Source organism: Rhipicephalus sanguineus, chromosome 6, assembly GCF_013339695.2.
Source record: "Rhipicephalus sanguineus isolate Rsan-2018 chromosome 6, BIME_Rsan_1.4, whole genome shotgun sequence".
In the NCBI taxonomy this organism is placed as follows: Eukaryota; Metazoa; Arthropoda; class Arachnida; order Ixodida; family Ixodidae; genus Rhipicephalus; species Rhipicephalus sanguineus.
The window spans coordinates 153,830,984-153,849,697 of record NC_051181.1 but is presented as its reverse complement, the minus strand read 5'-3'; the positions used below and the strand labels follow the sequence as shown (position 1 = coordinate 153,849,697).

At 44.5% G+C, this 18,714-nt stretch overlaps 1 protein-coding gene across 1 annotated transcript in view; it reads right to left on the bottom strand.

Annotated features, from left to right (window-relative positions):
* LOC119396834 (voltage-dependent calcium channel subunit alpha-2/delta-1) overlaps positions 1-18,714 on the bottom strand; it is a 112,793-nt gene that overhangs the window by 69,016 nt on the left and 25,063 nt on the right. Inside the window, exon 2 of the mRNA XM_037664171.2 lies at positions 4,594-4,644. Coding sequence (XP_037520099.2) covers positions 4,594-4,644 — 51 coding nt within the window. The remainder of the gene's footprint in view (positions 1-4,593; positions 4,645-18,714) is intronic.

Here is an 18,714-nt window from a genome sequence, read left to right as displayed (position 1 = left end):
TGCTCTGCCTGAATATTTCGGATTCGCACGCGAGGCGCTCGTCGTCCACGTGTCGCTGATCGACCCAGGAAAACACGTCAGCAGAAAGAAGGCCAAAAAATGAGTAGCTATCGATCAATTCACATTTTCTGGCTGTTCGCTTTCTCCTAATGAATACTTCAGCGGACTTTGCAGCCTGTCTATATCGGCATAAGCGTTGTATCGTTGAGGCTATAAATGAAAATTGCGCGGTGTATCTTAATTTTGCTACTTTGATCTCCTCAGTCAGTTCGGTGTTATTCTCGATCTGTCTGTCCCATTATTGTGATCCTGAAAGTATTTCACGTCTAAAGTTCCGTTCTGTGACCCAAAGATTACAGCGAAGGCAACGTGTAAAATATTAACGACTCGAGAAGTGTTGAATGGGGACAACGCTAGCTGGCGCACGAAAGTACTTACACGGTGAAAACTGCAGGCGCTTCTATTGTACTATTGAAATTCCCCCGAATTATTTCGGTGCGAAGAATCGCACAGATTTCTGTAGCACGGGTAAGTGGAGACGTATCTATCTGGTGGCGCCTCTGCGTCCGAATCCAAAAAGAGCAACTGCATTTGGTTCTGTTGTGTATTATATCTGAGCGTAGCGGCTGAAAACTTACCTGGACGGAGTATAAGAATTAGTGCAAACTGCCGAGGGAGGTCTGGTGCTGACAGTTGAAACTTTCTCGCGTCTTAGGTGTCCAAAGGATCGATTTTGTTTTTGTTCATCGTGGTTCAGTGTTTACAGACTGATACTGGCTGTATCGCGTCTATTTTTGTTTCATTTCCTTGTTATAAATACACTGTCCCGCGTTTGCTACGCAGCGGGCTTTGCTGATTAAGGAATATAAATTCCTCGGACTTAAATGCGCGACCATCGACGATTACCTCTTTCCGAGAGGTTGTGTATCTCGACGCGACCAGGCCCATCGAGCTCTGCTGACCTTTATGGACCAAACAGATCTGGCCACCCGTCTATAAGCGTTCCTTTTTTTGTGTGTGTGTGTTTACCTATTTTTGTCCAAGTCTTCGTCAATTTTTTTCTTCACTTTCCTATCTCCTTTCCTCTTTTTCTCCTCCTAACTTCCTTTCCTCTGTCTCTTCCCTCCTCCCGAAAGAGCAGGCAGGCGTTGTGCCCCTCTTGGTGGCAGTTGCCAGCTTGCTCTCTCCCTCTTTTCTGTGTGTCCTTGTGCTTGTATGTATACAAATCAAATAAATAAATATGGTGCGGTTGCGCTGTATACTGACATCAAGTATTGTGAAGTTTTGAACGCAGTCGCATTCTCTGTTTCTTAGGATAACGTCCAAGCAGCTACCTTCCCGTCAGGTCGTAAACGTCACATTTGATATGGTCCATAACTTTCATAAGTAATTGAACGTTTGCTCCCCCTTTGTTTTTAATTTTGTATGTGCACAAGCTATTTTTTCGGCCACCGGAGATGAAGTTGATTGGTTCAAGGCTCCTTGTTTTTCGGGCTGTAAGAGTGTTATCGAAGGCGCAGCCTCAGAATAATCAACTCTGAGGACAGAGCTCACAATACATATGAGACAGTACCACATGCAACACTTAAGCAATATTTTTTTAATTAACAGCCTGAAGTATTAGGTGCTAAAAGCCTATGAATATGAGGCACACCAAGGCAGGAGGTTCCGGAATAATTTTGACTACCTGTGCTGCTTGAACGTGCGCGTAAATTTAAGCTCGTGGTTGTTCTTGTATTCAACGTCCGTGTTCACGCTGGCGCCGTGACCTGGGATCGAACCCGCGTCCTCTAGCTCTACATTAGTCGGTAAGGTACTATTGCTGGTCGCGAGCAATTTTCTTTCCTTGCACATTCGCAGTGCTGTCATTCGCGGCTGTGAATTCTGCACGTTACTGCATAAACTGAGTTGCATCGCTGCAAAGTCGTTATTGGCGTTAAGATGCTCTCAACATTCTTTAGCACCAACCGCCTGAATTTTGGCACATTATTTCTTGTTGGTATACGGCATATTTAACACATCATCATCGTCTTCACCTTCGCCGCTTTTCTGCCGCGGACGCTGTTTTATTACATATAACAACTGCCAATTGTCCGCAAACCCGTTGCCATCTTAACAGAAGCAATTTATAAGCAATTAGCTTGTCAACCACGTCCGCTACAGTATTCCCTGTGCTGCCCTCAGAGATACTGGCGCTGGTGGCACTGTTGTCTGAGTCAACGTCGAGACAGTGCAGCGGTCATTCAGCATTGGTATTGCGCGCAGATGTGCGGTGATTAGCGCGCCCGACTCCTGAATGCCATTTGCTGTAATGGCAGTTATTATATTTTCAGATTTTCACTGTTGTGGATAACATTTATTTCGATTCACCTAAACGCGATAGCAAGGCTCAGAATGACTAGGCGTTCTGACGACGATTAATATCCTCGTAGTGTCGTCGCACAGTACGAAGGTCGTCATAATCATAATGGAATGGAACACTCGGATCGAGATATTGTAACCGTAAAGCAATATCTGATTTCACATTTGATCAACAGCGGCATAGCTGAGATCACCGATAAGCGGTTTATACGAAACCGAGTCGTTATACCTTGAAGTAACGGAACAGTAGCAGAGCGTAAACTGCGCTCTTGTAATTGGCTGTAAAGGCAAAAGAACAGTCCTACAGACCGCGAAGCGCACTCTAAAGAAGCGTGAATGCCTGCCCCTACAGCTTGCTGCAGCAGCCCACGTAAACTGTAGTGTCTTGGATCCATGACTGTTCTTTTTTTTTTTTTTGCTTGCGGTGGCTGAAAGGATGCAGTAAGTTTTGCAAGCACACTTGTTACTCTACGGCTTGTGCACGCGAGTATCTATTCTAGGTGTCAGCGCCAGCTTCATTCAGGCAGCGGCTTTTGTTAAACGGCCACAGAGGATGCCAGCTTTTAGGCGAAAGAAGGGAAATAAAATGGTTCACTACGCTAACAGAGGTTGGCCGTGTCGATGTTATCATGTTGACGGATACGTCTTATCAATTTTCATGGCCGAAATTTAAGTATAACTTCGTTGCTTCATAAGCTTATAAAAAGAAGTTTGAGAAGCTGATGACAAAGATTCACGCAGTAAAGGGTACTTACACAAAAATACGAGCGTAGTCTCTGGCCGGCATCTGTTTTTGGGCATTCGTAACTTTGGCAGCAAACCATGCACTATCTGTATGCGAACTTACTAGAACTGCACGTCTAGAACACTGATATGTGTAAGGTTTCTCACTCAAGCTGTGGTGGCGGAATTAAGCATCCTAAATTTTCTGAAACTTCCTCGCTTTATAGTTTGTCTACAGCTGCAAAAGTACCGTTGTTACTTTCTCTTCGGAGTGCAGTACTATTGTATGCGTTTGTTTCAAAACCTCTTTGGACAAAATAAAACGTAATTATCTTATGTATATGCTGTTTTTTGTTTTAATATTAGCGTGCCTAGTTAACGGCAGCTACAAAGCGCTCAAGGTCAGCGATGAGCTCGATTATATGGGCTAAAAATGAACGCTCTTTGGTTAAGCTAAGCTTTTTTTTTTTTTTTTGTTCTTCGCCACGCTTTTGCAATCGGAAGTTAATCCACTGGTCAAACTCGCAGCAAGGCAAATAACTTCAAAGAAGCTCACTGAAAATAATTATTTAAAGTTAGCCGCTATTTCCGTCATGTTTACACTATGCCAGATTTCTCTGGTATTCCTTCTCGTATTCTGTCTTGTTTGCATAAGTTTACCGTAGACTTCGCGGCTGAGTGAAAGTGCGATGATTACGGCTTTCTCGCAATCTTTTCTCAACGCGCTTGTTTCCGTCTGCGCTGGTTGCCTGGTTAAGGGGTTTGCTAATAGCTGGATTACGTTTGCCATCTGGGCAGACAGTTAAGGGGGAGGCGCATTCACTAATAGTGCTCTGGATGACTACTTTGCCTGTAAAACGTGATTCCATGGCATGCGGCAGCTTTTCGGGATCTTCTTACATTCCTCTAGAGAGCGCCACCGCCATCCAAATGAGCCTGGCCAATCTCGCGCCCAACCGTAGGCCTGTTTGACCTGAAGGACTGGCTGGTAAATTGCTCCTCCGGCTACGTAGAATCTATGGCTAAGCTGATTATATACGTACGTACAAACTTCAGGTTGTGTGTACCCGTACGAGGCGCTTTAAATGAAAGCCTTCTCTATCTATCTATCTATCTATCTATCTATCTATCTATCTATCTATCTATCTATCTATCTATCTATCTATCTATCTATCTATCTATCTATCTATCTATCTATCTATCTATCTATCTATCTATCTATCTATCTATCTATCTATCTATCTATCTATCTATCTATCTATCTAATCTTTATCCCTCTCCTATTCATTAAGTTTCTTCCCACGTGCAGGTGTTACAATTCGGCCGTGGTATTTTAGATAAGCGTAGTGAAGCGAGTTAACACTTTTCAATTATTGCGAAAGAAAAAAGAAACGGACTAAAACGCTGGCATCCTCTCGTGGACGTAGTAAAGTGAGAAGATGCAAATTGCAGCGAGCGAAGCGTGTACAGAGCCGTGCTTAGGTCTTGTGCGGGCTGTCGCCGCCTGACCTTGGGCTTCCGCTAGACACCCTCTGCCAGTCCCGGCCAGAGCTGCTGCGCCTGGAGCAGAACCAACAGTTAGAGCAACGCACCGCACGCTCATCAACACTACGCCGCTACGCATGTACCACTACACTGTACACAAAACCCGCAGTAAGCCGTGGCGTACACAGCCCCGATCAGCAAGACTACCAACAATTCCCTACGCCTATTTATTCTTGTTGCTACAAGCTATCCGCATATACATACACTGTGTTGGCTTTTCTTTGAAGTCTTCTCCTCGGCTGCGCTGTTTTTCGGTTGTCTTATTTCCACTGGTGTAATGGACAGGACCTGTCAGCCTCATCCGCTTCATTCACAGTGAGTACATTTTTGTACGCCGATTCTCTTTCTTTATTTCGTCCAACAGTTTAATAATACTTGGGAGAAAAATTATAAATCAAGCGGAGGGGCAACTGAACCGTGGTCTTACCAAGTGTGAACTCAGTTTTCTTAAGACTGCAGTGTTCTGGCTTACGTCATCACATTAGTGAAGACGTTATGGTGGGCGACTCATTTTGTAATTTACACGCCATGTTGTTATCAGTGACAATAATCTTTTTTTCGTTCTGCGCATGCTTCCTGGAGGCAACAATTTGAGTATGTGGTTTGAAAATGAGATTCGGGCATCCCTTTTAGAAAACGTGACGACACTACATTGAATCGAAAATACATTGTAATTGCCAGTAATTGCCAATATATGTACGTAAGATCACCATACAAACTTTACTTTCTTTTGATGAAAGTAAAGTTACCTACCCCCTAATCCCCCAGCGTAGGGTAGGTAGCCCACCGGACATTCTTTCTGGTTAACCTCCCTGTTTTCTTCCTTCCTCTGATGGACTCTTCAGCTTGTTGTCATGTAATTATTAAGGTTTTGCGCATTTATTCGCTGTTCACTATATTAGTCATAGAATACGCCATACAGCTGCTTACACGCTACTTTAAATTCTTTCGTGATGACAAAGAGTGCATGAAGGAAGGCCATCGGCATATTGTCACCTTGTTGTCTGTGCTCTAAAGCAACTGGACTAAAGCAAACACACATAAATAGCAGCAGGCCTTGCACTAATAAATCACCTAATGTTGTCCACCTTACGAAACGCCTATAAAATTGATTCCGAAATAAAATTACTGTCGAACAGTCATCAAAACATCACACTGTTCATGGCAGCAATAAATAAAAAGAAACTAAAAGGAGGCCATTTTGCGCGTTGCGGCGAGCATCAGTAGCGCATCTCATTAGTCGAGAATCCTGAATGGAATTTCGTGATTAAAGAAACAGTCATACGATGCTTCGTGAGCTGTGGTATTGTGCATCTGAAGCGCAGTTGTACCGTATATAACCGATTTTGATCATTATCTTCCCATCCATTATTATTATTATTATTATTATTATTATTATTATTATTATTATTATTATTATTATTATTATTATTATTATTATTATTATTATTGTTGTTGTTGTTGTTGTTGTTGTTGTTGTTGTTGTTGTTGTTGTTGTTGTTGTTGTTGTTGTTGCTCAGTTACGAAAAACCATCAATGGCTACGCCTACACCTGGACGCCCTTACTAACAAATAATAAAATACAATGCGCTATTCCAATCGCTTCCCTAAAAGTAAATACGATTCCAGCGATGCGATTGCTTCTTCGCTCCTTGCGGCGTCCATTGCAACAAAGCAGATCAAAAGGCAAGTCATTTCCCTGACGCAAAAAGAAAAGCAAGTAACGATAAAAATTGGGTACTCAGTAACAACACGTAAAGAAAGGAAGAATAAAAGGCAGGCCAGCAGACCCAACAGAACAGCCAGAGGCAAGTCGAAAACAAAGAAATGTAGGCCTGCCACTGAGGCCCTTGTTGCGAGAGAGCAGACGTGGTTATGCCATTCGTTCCATGTCGGAGCCATTATTGCGGGGCGCCCGTTCTAGAGACCGCACACGCGCGCACCGCGCGTTGGAGAGAGGGAACAGGCCAGGAGATAAGAGGACCCGAAGGGCAAGCCGATAAAGGCTGAAGGAAAGAACAGGTCGTGCAGACAATGACAGCAGGCCAAGCGTGTGAGGGAGAGAAGAAGGCAAAGGAAAAAAGAAGCAATGGCAATGATGACGGCGCTCGAGTCCCGCGCATCTCCCTTGGTCGTCCGGAAACTTGCGTCAACTGCTTCCCAGGGAATACGCCCTTGGGTTCCTTGAGACCGGAGTGGCTGCAACGCCATCGCCTGAACCAGTGGCACTCGCTTGGTTCTCCGAAAGAAGCACGCCATTGAAAAAAGAAAGGTGGAAAGTATAACAACGGGACACAAATTAAAAATAGAGACAACGGGGCCCCTGTATTGAAACGAGACAATCTTCGCGCGACGCGTACATGGTTTTTTTATAAAGTCGAGTTCAAGGTACAACCGACTCTGGTTGTTGTCTGTCTCCGTGAAAGGGCACCGCTGAAATGAGATTCACTGAAGAGTAGTATGCTACCGCTATGACAGCAGATTGCCACCATTAGATGACATTAGCCAATGATAATCGAACGCTAGCCAACATTCGCGATCATTTAGCCAGAATTAGCCAAAGGTGACTATCACTTAGGCAACATTGGTCAACGCTAACCGATATTAGCCATAACTTAACCGACACAAGTCAAGATTAGCTCATACGAGGGACAATAAAAAAAAGACTCAAATACAAAGAAAAGCTACGAAAGATGTGGCTCGTTCGCTAACTACGTGATTCCCGAGAACTTTCTTCGATATTACTGAAGATTCAGCCTCTTACTAAAGCAACAAACACTTTCGGGGCAGGTTTTTGAAGTTTCAGTGTTCGCAGATTCTCGGAAGAGTAGCAGTCTTAACAGGCTTTCCCGTCTCCGGAATAGATAAGCTGCAGCTTAAAAAGACAAGGCGAGACAGTTGCTGACAAAAAGAAGTTACGAAAGCGTAATAGGAACTGCAAGCTGTCAGTAGATCGAGGCCACTAGCTTCAGCGATGAGAGTGTACTCAAGCGGGAACAAAAAAAAAGAGAAATGAGCGCTTGGCTACGGAGACTGCCTGAGTGCCGCAATGAGTGGATAGACGCACTAATGCTGCAGTAGGCAAGTAACATTGATAGAAAATTAGAAAGGAGTTCTGTAGCAAGCGCGGAGAGTGTTGAAACTAGGGCAAACATACAAAAAGGGGGTTCTTCGTTCGTATTCGCGTCACGCCATGGCTAGTCTGGTGAGTGCTACTGCGCACGCTGTTAGCTAACTCTGTGAAGGGCGAGAGAAGCAGGCGATAGCAGTTGCTCGTTTACGCTGTCCCCGTAGCGCTGCCGAAGCTATTTGAAACGTCCATGTGGAAATGTCGCACTGGAAATTTCATCTCGTTGCTGCTCCTGCTAAGGCTGCTCTGCCACTGAAAGAGAATACGTGCAAGGAAGAGAACTTGCAGGTCCCGAGCACCATATTAAATGTCCACGTAAGATATCTAACCCAGTATGTTTCAGCTTACTTTGTGCATGTTCGTGCGTGTGTTTGTACGTGTGCGTGTTTGCGCGAGTGTGTTTACACGTGCAAAATTTGAAAATTTCGAAGGGTTTGAACGCCACTATCAACCAGCCCTCCCCCCACCCCCTTGCTACTCCAATGGCAAGCACCTTTACGGGTGTATTTGTTTCATGCATAGCCCTGTCAAAACGCGACTGTTGCTGCCAGGAATTAAACCTGCGATTTATGTTCAGTGAAAAAATTGTTTGTTTGTTTGTTTGTTTGTTTGTTTGTTTGTTTGTTTGTTTGTTTGTTTGTTTGTTTGTTTGTTTGTTTGTTTGTTTGTTTGTTTGTTTGTTTGTTTGTTTGTTTGTTTGTTTGTTTGTTTGTTTGTTTTTCACTGCAAGTTAGATGAAGTATTAAAATGCTACCTATACCTCCTACGTGCCGCCGCTGTCATGGCGAAACAATGTCTCTGAAAAAGTTTCGATGAGAGCTTTCAAGAATGATAACCCCGGAGAAACCAAAAAGAAATGCAGCACGTGTGCCCCTCCGGTGCGTGCGAGTGTTCCTAAGTGCCCCAGCTCAAAAATAGCGCGCGCATGTTCGGGCGAGCTTTGTTCAGAATCAAGAACATCGAAAAGCAGTCGCGGCTGAGAGAATAACCTTGGAAGATCGATTTTTCGCGACCTGGTGGCCCAACGCTCGAACGAGCAGCCTGGTACGCCTCACTGACGCTTCTAGTGGACACGTCACGCGGCGAGTAATTATTGCCTTCTTGTGCGTGCATGCGTACATAAGTACAAACGCGCATTTGGAAAGGGTAGGAGGATGCGACGCTCCGAGTTGAGTTGTAAGTGAAAGCTACTTTCCGAAAAGTACACGTTTCTAATGACTAACCATACCAAGTTTGCTCTCTACGCGAAGTCATGTATTGAAGCGGTTCGATTCGTGGTCCGCCACCGTGTTTTAGTGGTTACGGTGCTGGGATACTGGGATGCTGGGATGCTCATCCGAAAGTCGTGGGTTCAGTCGCGACCGCGGCGGTCACATTTCGATGGAGGTGGAATACTAGAGGCCCGTGTACCGTACGACATCAGTGCAAGTTAAAGAACGCAAGATGGACAATATTTTCGGAGCCCTGCGCTACGGCGTGCCTCATAATCATACCGTGGTTTTAGCACGTTAGACCCTAGATATTATATGTGACTCGTCTGAAAACATGCAAAGTATTTCACGATTTTGATTCATAGACACGAGCTTTATACTTCACAAAAAGGATTTCAGCGTTCAATTCAGAGTTTGTGTAAGGTTAATTGCGACCTTTTTTTTTTTTTCTTTTACTTAAGGCCAATTATTACTGAACTGAAACTGAGCTTGTGCGGAGAAAAAAAAACGTTCCTTCTTTTGTTATTCATAAGATTAAACCTGTATTCTGTATCTCACTATGTCTGCGTTAAGCAGGCCAACATTATTGATTCCTTTCTCCTGATTGATTCCTGATATAAGTGCGCGATCATCCTTCGACGTTTAGGTAAACAAAGTTTCTCACTTGAGTTGTTCTTCTTCATAACGACTGAAATGACAGTTCCGCAAAAGTGATTACGAATCGAACTGAGCGCTGTCAGTAGGACCATTCTACAGTCCTCGGCCCTACAGTTTGTTGCACATAGAACACAGAGAAGCGATGCTACCGATGCATGGACGTCAACTGATTATGGCTATGATGATGACGACCTCTTCCTGGTGGTGCTTCTTTAATGTCCCCACCCGACCATCCTCGTCTCCCTTCATATCCAACACAGTTCATTCCCGTGTCTCAAATAGACCTACCACTTGCAATTCAATTTCTATGTGCCGTGTCCCGCAGGCCACGGTTGTGAAGGACGACAAGGGCTTCGCGTCTAGCTCAACGGGGCATGCGCGGTCCGCCTCCAGTTTCGAGTCGCATCGGCGACAGAGGGTTGGCGTCGCGTGAGAGGAGATGCCCGACGCACGGTCACTACTTCGCGCCGGCGATCAGTCACGCCTGGCCGGACTAAAAGCTATCTGCCGGACAGCGCATTTCCACCTGTCACGCTCAGAGGCACGCCTGTGTGGTCTATAGGCCGTGCGCGCGTGCTTAGTGGCGCGCGCTGTTTTTACTCTTTTCCCGTCTTGGTTTTGTTTTTGCTTCTGCCGTTCTCGGGTGACGCCAGGCGCTGTTTGTTCGCTTGTTTTTTGTTCTTTTTACCCGATACTAGGCCTGGCCCTTATGTATAATATATGCAGGACCTTCCTGACAAAAAGGAAGGGCGCTCTAGTGGCGAGCGAGAGCAGTGCTTACGAGAGACCTTCAATTCCGGTCCACGTAGGTGTCCCTTTTTCAACTTATTATTTCAGTTGACTTCGTTCGTATTCAATGTTCCGCTGCATTACAGGAAGCCAACGACCCGCGGCACGCTATACTTCTTATAATGAGGCAGCCTTAGCAGTTTCGTAGCCCTGCAGGCCATGTTGAATCAATGCAATAGTGTTCCCGCCACGTACCTACATTTTTACGTAGATATGAACTAATCTTACTTCACGTTTTTTTTTTAACTTATGCCGCACTAATAACGTAACTGGAGCTTTCGCTGTAATGTCTGGTGGCAGAATTTGTACGGATTGTCCATGGTAAATTCTTCCTGTGTTTGTGCTGTGTCATGTGCTAACTTTCTCGCTCTCTCTTTCCTCTCCATCTTTAATTCCCCCGCCCTGTTCCCCTGTGTAGGGTAGCAGGGGAACAGGGCGGCGTTAACCAGTTTTCCTAAACTGGTTAACCCCCCTGCATTTCCTTCTCTAATATTTTCTCTCTCTCTTCCTGCGTAAAGAGGGATGAGAGTTTGTTTCATTCTTGTATACTGATCTGCACTCGAATATGTTATCTTTACGAAGGCGTTCTCACAACATGAGCTTACAGTGTGCCTTCTTTTATATTATTATCTGAGAAGACGTTGGCACGCAAATAAGGCGCTGGCTCCTCCAAAGCTTTTCAAGGATTTCTTTTTCTGCGTTGTACGAAAAATATCTGCTCCTTTCCAGTGGCCCCGTACTTGTTGGAAATGCCCTAAATAAGACGCTCAGACATATCCCACTCTGTGAACCATTTTCCATGATGTGGGAGCTCGACTATTCATCATAAAGAAATACGCTTACACTTCGTGCAATATTGGCAGCCCCCCCTCCCCCCCTTTTTTTTCAAAAAAAAAGAAAAAAAAGGGGGGGGACGACGACATGTACACTTACAAACCGAAACTGCACCAAGATCGGGGACCCAACTATACCACAACAGCGACGTCTTGGACAAGGAAGCATTCAAAAAACAACTTCTGTCTTTCTGTCTCGCTTTTGTTTAATTGGCATTTGATGTAGCCGTTTATTCATCAGAAACGTGACTGGTTATGAAGCATACCATTCTTCGTCTAGGAAACGCGGCAATACTTAACAAAGTTTTAAGCAAAGGTGTCTCGATTCCAATGAGTTTTACCATGTTTTACTTCTTTTTTTCTTGTAGTTATCTCCTGACTGAGAATGCATACTAGCCTAATCACTTTGGAGACCAATGATATCATATTTCAGAGTTAATAAGAGGAAAGGCTCCGTACGCCTTTTAATGTTATAAGCCGTGAGGTGGCTTTGCGCCCCCACATAATCCACAGTTGGTTCTTCAGCCAGTTATTCGGAACAAGCGCGCCCTGTAATACGAATAAACGGGCAAAGATGTGTACATACTTTTTATAAAACAGCCACAATGCAAAAGCAGGTCTACAACAAACTGATAAAATAGCCTATTCTCGACGGAACTTAGGTAATCGAAGCTTCCGTAATTCTAGTGACGCACCCAAATTTCTCCAGTTTGCGGCGCGGTTCGTAGAACAAGTGGAAGCTGAGCTTTCCATTCCCAATTCGAAACACTCCAATATGAAAAAAAAAGAAGATGTATTCACGTTAGTCCATCGACGCGTGCGCACTGTGATGCCGACGCTCCATGTCACGTATATAGGCCTCCTCTGCGCGCCCGAGTGACCACCCCTTTATGCACGGTGCAACAGCAAAAAACGCCATTCTGTAGGCACACGGACGGTGTACGCTTGCGAGTAGCAGCAACGGATCAGTGCCCTGGAGAGGGCCGTCGTTAATGAGAAGCCACTGATTAAAGGAGTGGCTACAGGGAGCCGACGTTGATTTCGCAACACCACTCTTACTTCGCAACAAGCCTCTTGTTTTCTCTTTTCAGTGCGAAGGGTTACCTGCCCGCAAAACAAAATAACGAAACAAAGATACTAGCAACACCAAGGATCGTTTGAAAGGCTGCAGTATTAAAGAAAAATAAAAAGAATGCGTAAAAACACTCGCTATGTTCGCTGGGCGTGGTATGGCGCCTGCTTGTCGCAAGGTGCTTTACACGAAAGACACAGCCATAGAAACCTGTTCCCCGGCAAAGTTCATGAGTTACCGTGAGCCTTTTTTTCTTGTTTCATGTAAGCAGATAGTCTACGTACATTATAAGTGGAAGTACGGCAAAATATGTAGTACTGCTTGACACGAACAAGAATAACGTTATAAACTCAATGAAGACACGATTTTGGAAAGACCTTCTGTTCTTCAGTCTGATTGTCTGTGGTCTCTGCGAATTTCTTTCCAGCCACTGGCTCTGACTGAGGAAATGTGCGCTTGAAATAAAAAGCGCACTTTGGCTAACCTTACACTGCTTAAGAATGGTGGCAACTAAAGGCCAAAGAAAGAAAGATGGAGATAAAGAAATATGAGAAGTTTGAAATGCTTAAACGACCAAATATTTTTGAATAAAAGTCTAAGTAAAACACGTCCATGAACAAACTTTTGCTTCAGGAAGAGCCATTAATGCGCACCTAGCGTTCATAACTAACAGTGGGCGCGGCCACGCGTACGCAGTCTCCGCTTCCACGCACATCGGGCATATAATAGATGTAATGCATTCCGCGCAGTCTGACGTTTGACCCCGAAGCTGAGAACGGGGCTCTGAGAGTATTTCGCTTCACGGTGAAAGTGGAGAAGCATTTTTTATTTATTTATTTATTTATTTATTTATTTATTTATTTATTTATTTATTTATTTATTTAGTGAGTGAGTGAGTGAGTGAGTGAGTGAGTGAGTGAGTGAGTGAGTGAGTGAGTGAGTGAGTGAGTGAGTGAGTGAGTGAGTGAGTGAGTGAGTGAGTGAGTGAGTGAGTGAGTGAGTGAGTGAGTGAGTGAGTGAGTGAGTGAGTGAGTGAGTGAGTGAGTGAGTGAGTGAGTGAGTGAGTGAGTGAGTGAGTGAGTGAGTGAGTGAGTGAGTGAGTGAGTGAGTGAGTGAGTGAGTGAGTGAGTGAGTGAGTGAGTGAGTGAGTGAGTGAGTGCTATTTCTTATCTTTAAGCGCCCCTGGTTTCCAATGTTTTTACTCGTTGTTGGTGAGAAATAAAATTTTCCCTGTTGCGTGCAGTCAGTCAACAAGCAGTTTTCAAGAGGAGAATCTTCATGAGAGATCTACAGTAACACGATGAACGCAATAGGAGCCATATTTAAGGTATTTCGATATGAAAAGTCCTAATGCTGAAATAAATGCGCGTGTAGCTGATTACGAAACATTTAAAATAAAACAAAGTGCTGCCTAGCTCATGCGAACCGGCATCTCCTGTCCTAAAACGAATTCGACAGTTCCTGCAGCACCCGCCACGGTGGTTTAGTGTTTAAGCTGCTCGACTGCTGACCCGCAGGTCGTGGTATCGAATACCGGCAGCGGCGGCCGCATTTTTGATGGAGGCGCAAATGCTCGAGGCCCGCGTGCTTAGACTTGGGTGCACGTTAAAGAACCCCAGGTAGTCGAAATTTCTAGAACCCTTCACTACGGCGTCTCTCATAATCATATCGTGGTTTTGGTCGTTAGACCGCAACAATAATTGTATTACAGAGTTCCTGCAGTTAAACAAAGTGTAATGAATGAACTTGATGCTAAACGTCCCATCTACATTGATATACTTACTCTGCGCCCGCCATGCACGCACTCCGGAAATACATTTCCTATCTACTTTTTAAATTTCATAGCATATAGTATCAACGCGCGCCCTATTTACATTCTGAGTTCTCCTTAAGCATCTTGGCCTGGCACGAACCTTTTATCTAACTCTGCGCAGAACCTCAAATGATCAAAGCAAGGCCGCGCTTTCCAGCTCTCTTTTCTGCAGGGATCGACGTAGAGGGTTTTCTTGGCAGCAAAGCTATTTCCATATCGTTGTTGCGTTCACTCGCCCTTTAACGCCAGACGCCATCTTCAAGCCGGCATGTTTGTTTGTTTTCAATTACACTCGAGCGTAACCCTTCACCTCAACCGCCACTTTATGCAGCTCTCGACCGATCTCCCGACCCTGGCGCCGCAGTTGTTCACGATAGAGATGCATAGTTTCAGAGAGCATCCGTGGCGTGCTCTTCGCCGAACCAAGTGTCTCCATTTGCTTTCCGAATTCCTCTTTCGTGCTTTCTTTTCATTTATTTCGTTAGTTCGCATCGTCTTCTTCTCCATCCCGTTTGCTGTTATCGCGAGCAATCCAAAAGAACGGAAACCCTCCGGCGCGTGCTTCTGGATTTCATTTTCCAGCCTTCTGAAGCGAGCGACTGTAAAGGAAAATCGTTGAAAGACGAAGAGGAGCAGGAAATAAGGAACGTGTTACCCTCCCAACGAAGAATGAAGACCGTAGAAACGAAAAAAAAAAACGCACAGATTGAGGAGGGGGGCGCCTGGAAGAGCAAGCGGAATCTGCGACAAATTGCTTTGCTCCCTCGTTCCTTCTTTCTCTCTCTCAGCGACAATCAGGGCAAGAAGAGAGGCCGACTTCTTGCTCGGTTTCCTTTGCGGCTGTACGCACGCTTAGATGCTGGAATATTTGGTTCGGTGGGCGTGTTTTGCCATCGAGTGCCAGCGTATTCGCCCAGGAAGAAAGACGCATTCATATATCAAAGTGCAAAAAAAATTGGGGGACGCTTAAGCTACGCCTTTAAGAGTTGAACGCGATAGCGATATCCGGCCCCATCCTCATCGTGCTCTGTTTCGATTGTCATTATGTTCAGTCGCCCGGTCTCAAACACTCGCGCGCACACACACACACACACACACACACACACGCGCACACACACACACACACACACACACACACACACACACACACACACACACACACACACACACACACACACACACACACACACACACACACACACACACACACACACACACACACACACACACACACACACACACACACTCGACATACCTATAGTAAAGGTAAAGGTTTCCGCCCTCTTCAACAGCACTTTTATGACAACAGTGTACCCACTACGTGCGTGTAAGAGAAGGGGCGCACTAATGTGTATGCCCTTTGTAATGGGTGGCATGCTTTAAACCAGCGGCAATTACGCGCGTGATACTTGTTCGAAGTTGCGATGCACCCACTACGTGTTCGTAAGGGTACACGCGCAGTAATGTGTGTGCCTTTTGTAATCGGTGGCCGGCCGACTTAAAACCACCAATGCGTTATGCAGTTCACATGGTGTGACGCCCGATTGCAATATACGCTTGTACACCGTTTTACTGCGATTTTACATCTCGTACTGTGGCACCTGTACACAGGACGCGTATGTTTGTGAAGCGTTAAAGTTAATTTAAGTGCAGTTCCAAGCAATGTAGTGGCTCTGTGTCTTTTATTATAGTACTTCTTATGAAGGCATTGAAGAATCACTAAACGTTTCTAAATCTTTCGCTGATATTACAGGAAGTCACATAAACTGGGGAAAGTGCCTGGGGTTTTGGCATGGCGCGTGGCCTACAACCCCTGATTTTTTTGCTAACATTAAGTGGACCAAAACGCCAGTAAAGTATCTCGGAGTTCCGCTGGAGTTATACATAAGTACTGATGACTATTGGAAGCAGCAAACAAAAGAAATAAGTGAAAAAGCGAGTAGGTGGAGGACAAATTATCTGTCTATGTTTGCTAGGGCTACCGTCTGCAAGTGGTTTTTTGTGTCTAAGCTGTGGTACGTGATGCAAGTGATGTACTGTTCAGGGGTCAACGTGCAGAAAATGCATAGGGTGTTTGCGACATTTGTGTAGGGGTCCAACTGGGAAAGGTGCAGTCGTACAAATTTGTTTAGACGGGTAAAGAGTGGTGGCCTTGGACTGGCGCATCTGTTCATAAAACAGTTGGTAAATAGGTTTTTCTTTTTCCGTGAGGCAAGCGACCCCTTCCTGTTAACAGTGTGCCAAATAAGGCTTGGTCGACTGTTGCCCGAGTTTTTTGTCAGCACTCAAACGATGAAAGGTGCAGTACAAGGCTATATGAAGGAAGTTGTGGCAAGTGTGCGTTTTTTGAGCGTCCGCTTTTCAAACGAGTACCTTTTTTCTTTTGGAAAGAAAAAGCTTTATAAGGATGTACGTGACCTTGTGTTGCCCATCCCAATGTACAGAGCGCTATATGCTGCTGGCAAGGGTCAGAATGTACTTAAGCGAGTCAAAAAAATGGAAGCACCTCCAAATGCAAAATCTTTCTTCTTCAAATTGCACACAGGAACACTACCGGTAAAAACCTTTTTAGAGGAGCGAGGTTTCTACATGCCATGGGGCTCCGATTGCTTAATATGTAACCAACCTGAAACAATTGACCACGTCTTTCTGCACTGTTGGGAGGGGGTGTACTTTTGGGACGTGTTGCAGAGGACAATAAAAAAAGAATTTCTGTTAGACCCTCATGGAATTCGGTATTTAGCAATAGACAATGAGGACGGACTACCTTTTGACCTAATCATGATGACTGGCTTGCACAGTATATGGCGCTCACGAATGGCTGGATATTACTGTGATCCGGATAGAAGACCAGCAAGACAGTATTTTCAAGAAAGTATTGCCCGGTTTCTTGAAGTAAAAAAAAACAAAAGAATGCGTTCCTTCATGGTTGGCTAGGGTAGAACCCCTGGTTACTATGAAGGAATTTTAAATCACAATGTTTTTTATCCAGTGGTTGACGGTAGATGTGTGCCTACTTGTTTGTGGTGTCTTGTAACATAATTTTGTTGTCCCCATTTATGTGATGTACAACCGGTAATAAAGAAAAAAAATGGAGTGGCTCTGTGATAGAATTCCTGCTTGCCAAGCAGGCGGCCTGGGTTCGATTCTAACTCGAACCTAAGATTTTTCTATTATTTTTAATACAATATGATGGTTTTCTTGCTCACAACCAACGGCGCCGCACCGACGCCGACACCGGAATTTCTGCGGAACGAGCTCTTTAACACTATCGCGTTAAAAATGAAGTATATGCACCGAGGAGCCGCATTCGTGTCGCACTCAAAGCAAGAAAAGAAGATGCTACGTTGTGAATTACTTTCACCCGCTGTGCTGACCCATTGACTATACGGTTGCACTGCTCATCTCGTGATCATAATTTCGGTCCCGGGAGTGTATCGATAAAAAGTGAAGACCAGTGCAGCTCGAAAGACGCGCTTTAGATAATCACAATAAGTCAGTAAACGTCTCTACAGACCTTCGCTACCCTTACGAAAATTCTTAGAAGTTATGTTGCCTTTCTGTTGAACTTTTGCTGCCCTCAATATACCTTGTGTTCATACATAGGAATTGCAACATGATATGTTACGTGCGCCTCATTTTTCAGTTAATCTCGTATTGCCCTTATGACATAGTGAATTTTACCAGTTGCTTATTATTGCCAGGTTGTTCGCGTTCCTGTAATTTATCTTTTGTCCCAGGTATTAAATACGTAGTCGCTACCTTTTTTATGTCTGGAATCTTCGTCCTTGTTTATTTGTTGCACTTATTTTTTAGAAGAGGATAGCCAAGCCAGAAGACGCATAACAAGCCTATTTATGAGACTGATGAATAAAGCTAGACCAATCCTCGTTTTCAATGTTGCATAAAACACTACAGAAACAAATGGAAGGAAGTGAAGGCAACTAACAGGGAGAAAATTATAGTATGGACAATGCTATGTGAAAACACACGTACCTCGTCTCTGGATGATTGAACTTTGAATGAATGATTAGAAAGCCTTCCAAGTTTTTTAGTGCGTGACGAGAAAGTTCCGCAGCTCTAAGGCAATATGTAGGCTTCTGATGCTTTGTTTCTTTTTTCTATTTCCTCAAAAGGAAATGTAAATTCTGGAAAGATTTATTTTCCCTCGGTGTTTTTCTTTGAAGATGAAAACGAGCAAACAATTCCTGCGTGGTTCAAGATGAATCGCCCTCTTCCTGACATTAAAGGCATCGCTATAGTAATGTATCCTGTATTTTTTATGCTTTTCGTCGTACTTTCTTTGTCTTTTCTTTCTCTTTGGATGTTTCCGTTTCTAAACACGTCGCATAGAAATTAGACTTAAGCAGCGAGGTAGGGCCTACAACGGAGTGTAACGAATCGGCAAAACCCAAAGTCGGTAAAATGAAACGAAACGTGTCTGCATAAAACTCGGTTTTCCCAATTGGCTGAGCTTGCAAGACTGTTCAATCAGTTCTCCTCCGCGGCTGTCATTTCGGCCGCCTTGTCGAACTCCCGTGACAGCACGGAATGGGAGCGCCGGAATTGTCTTGACTAAA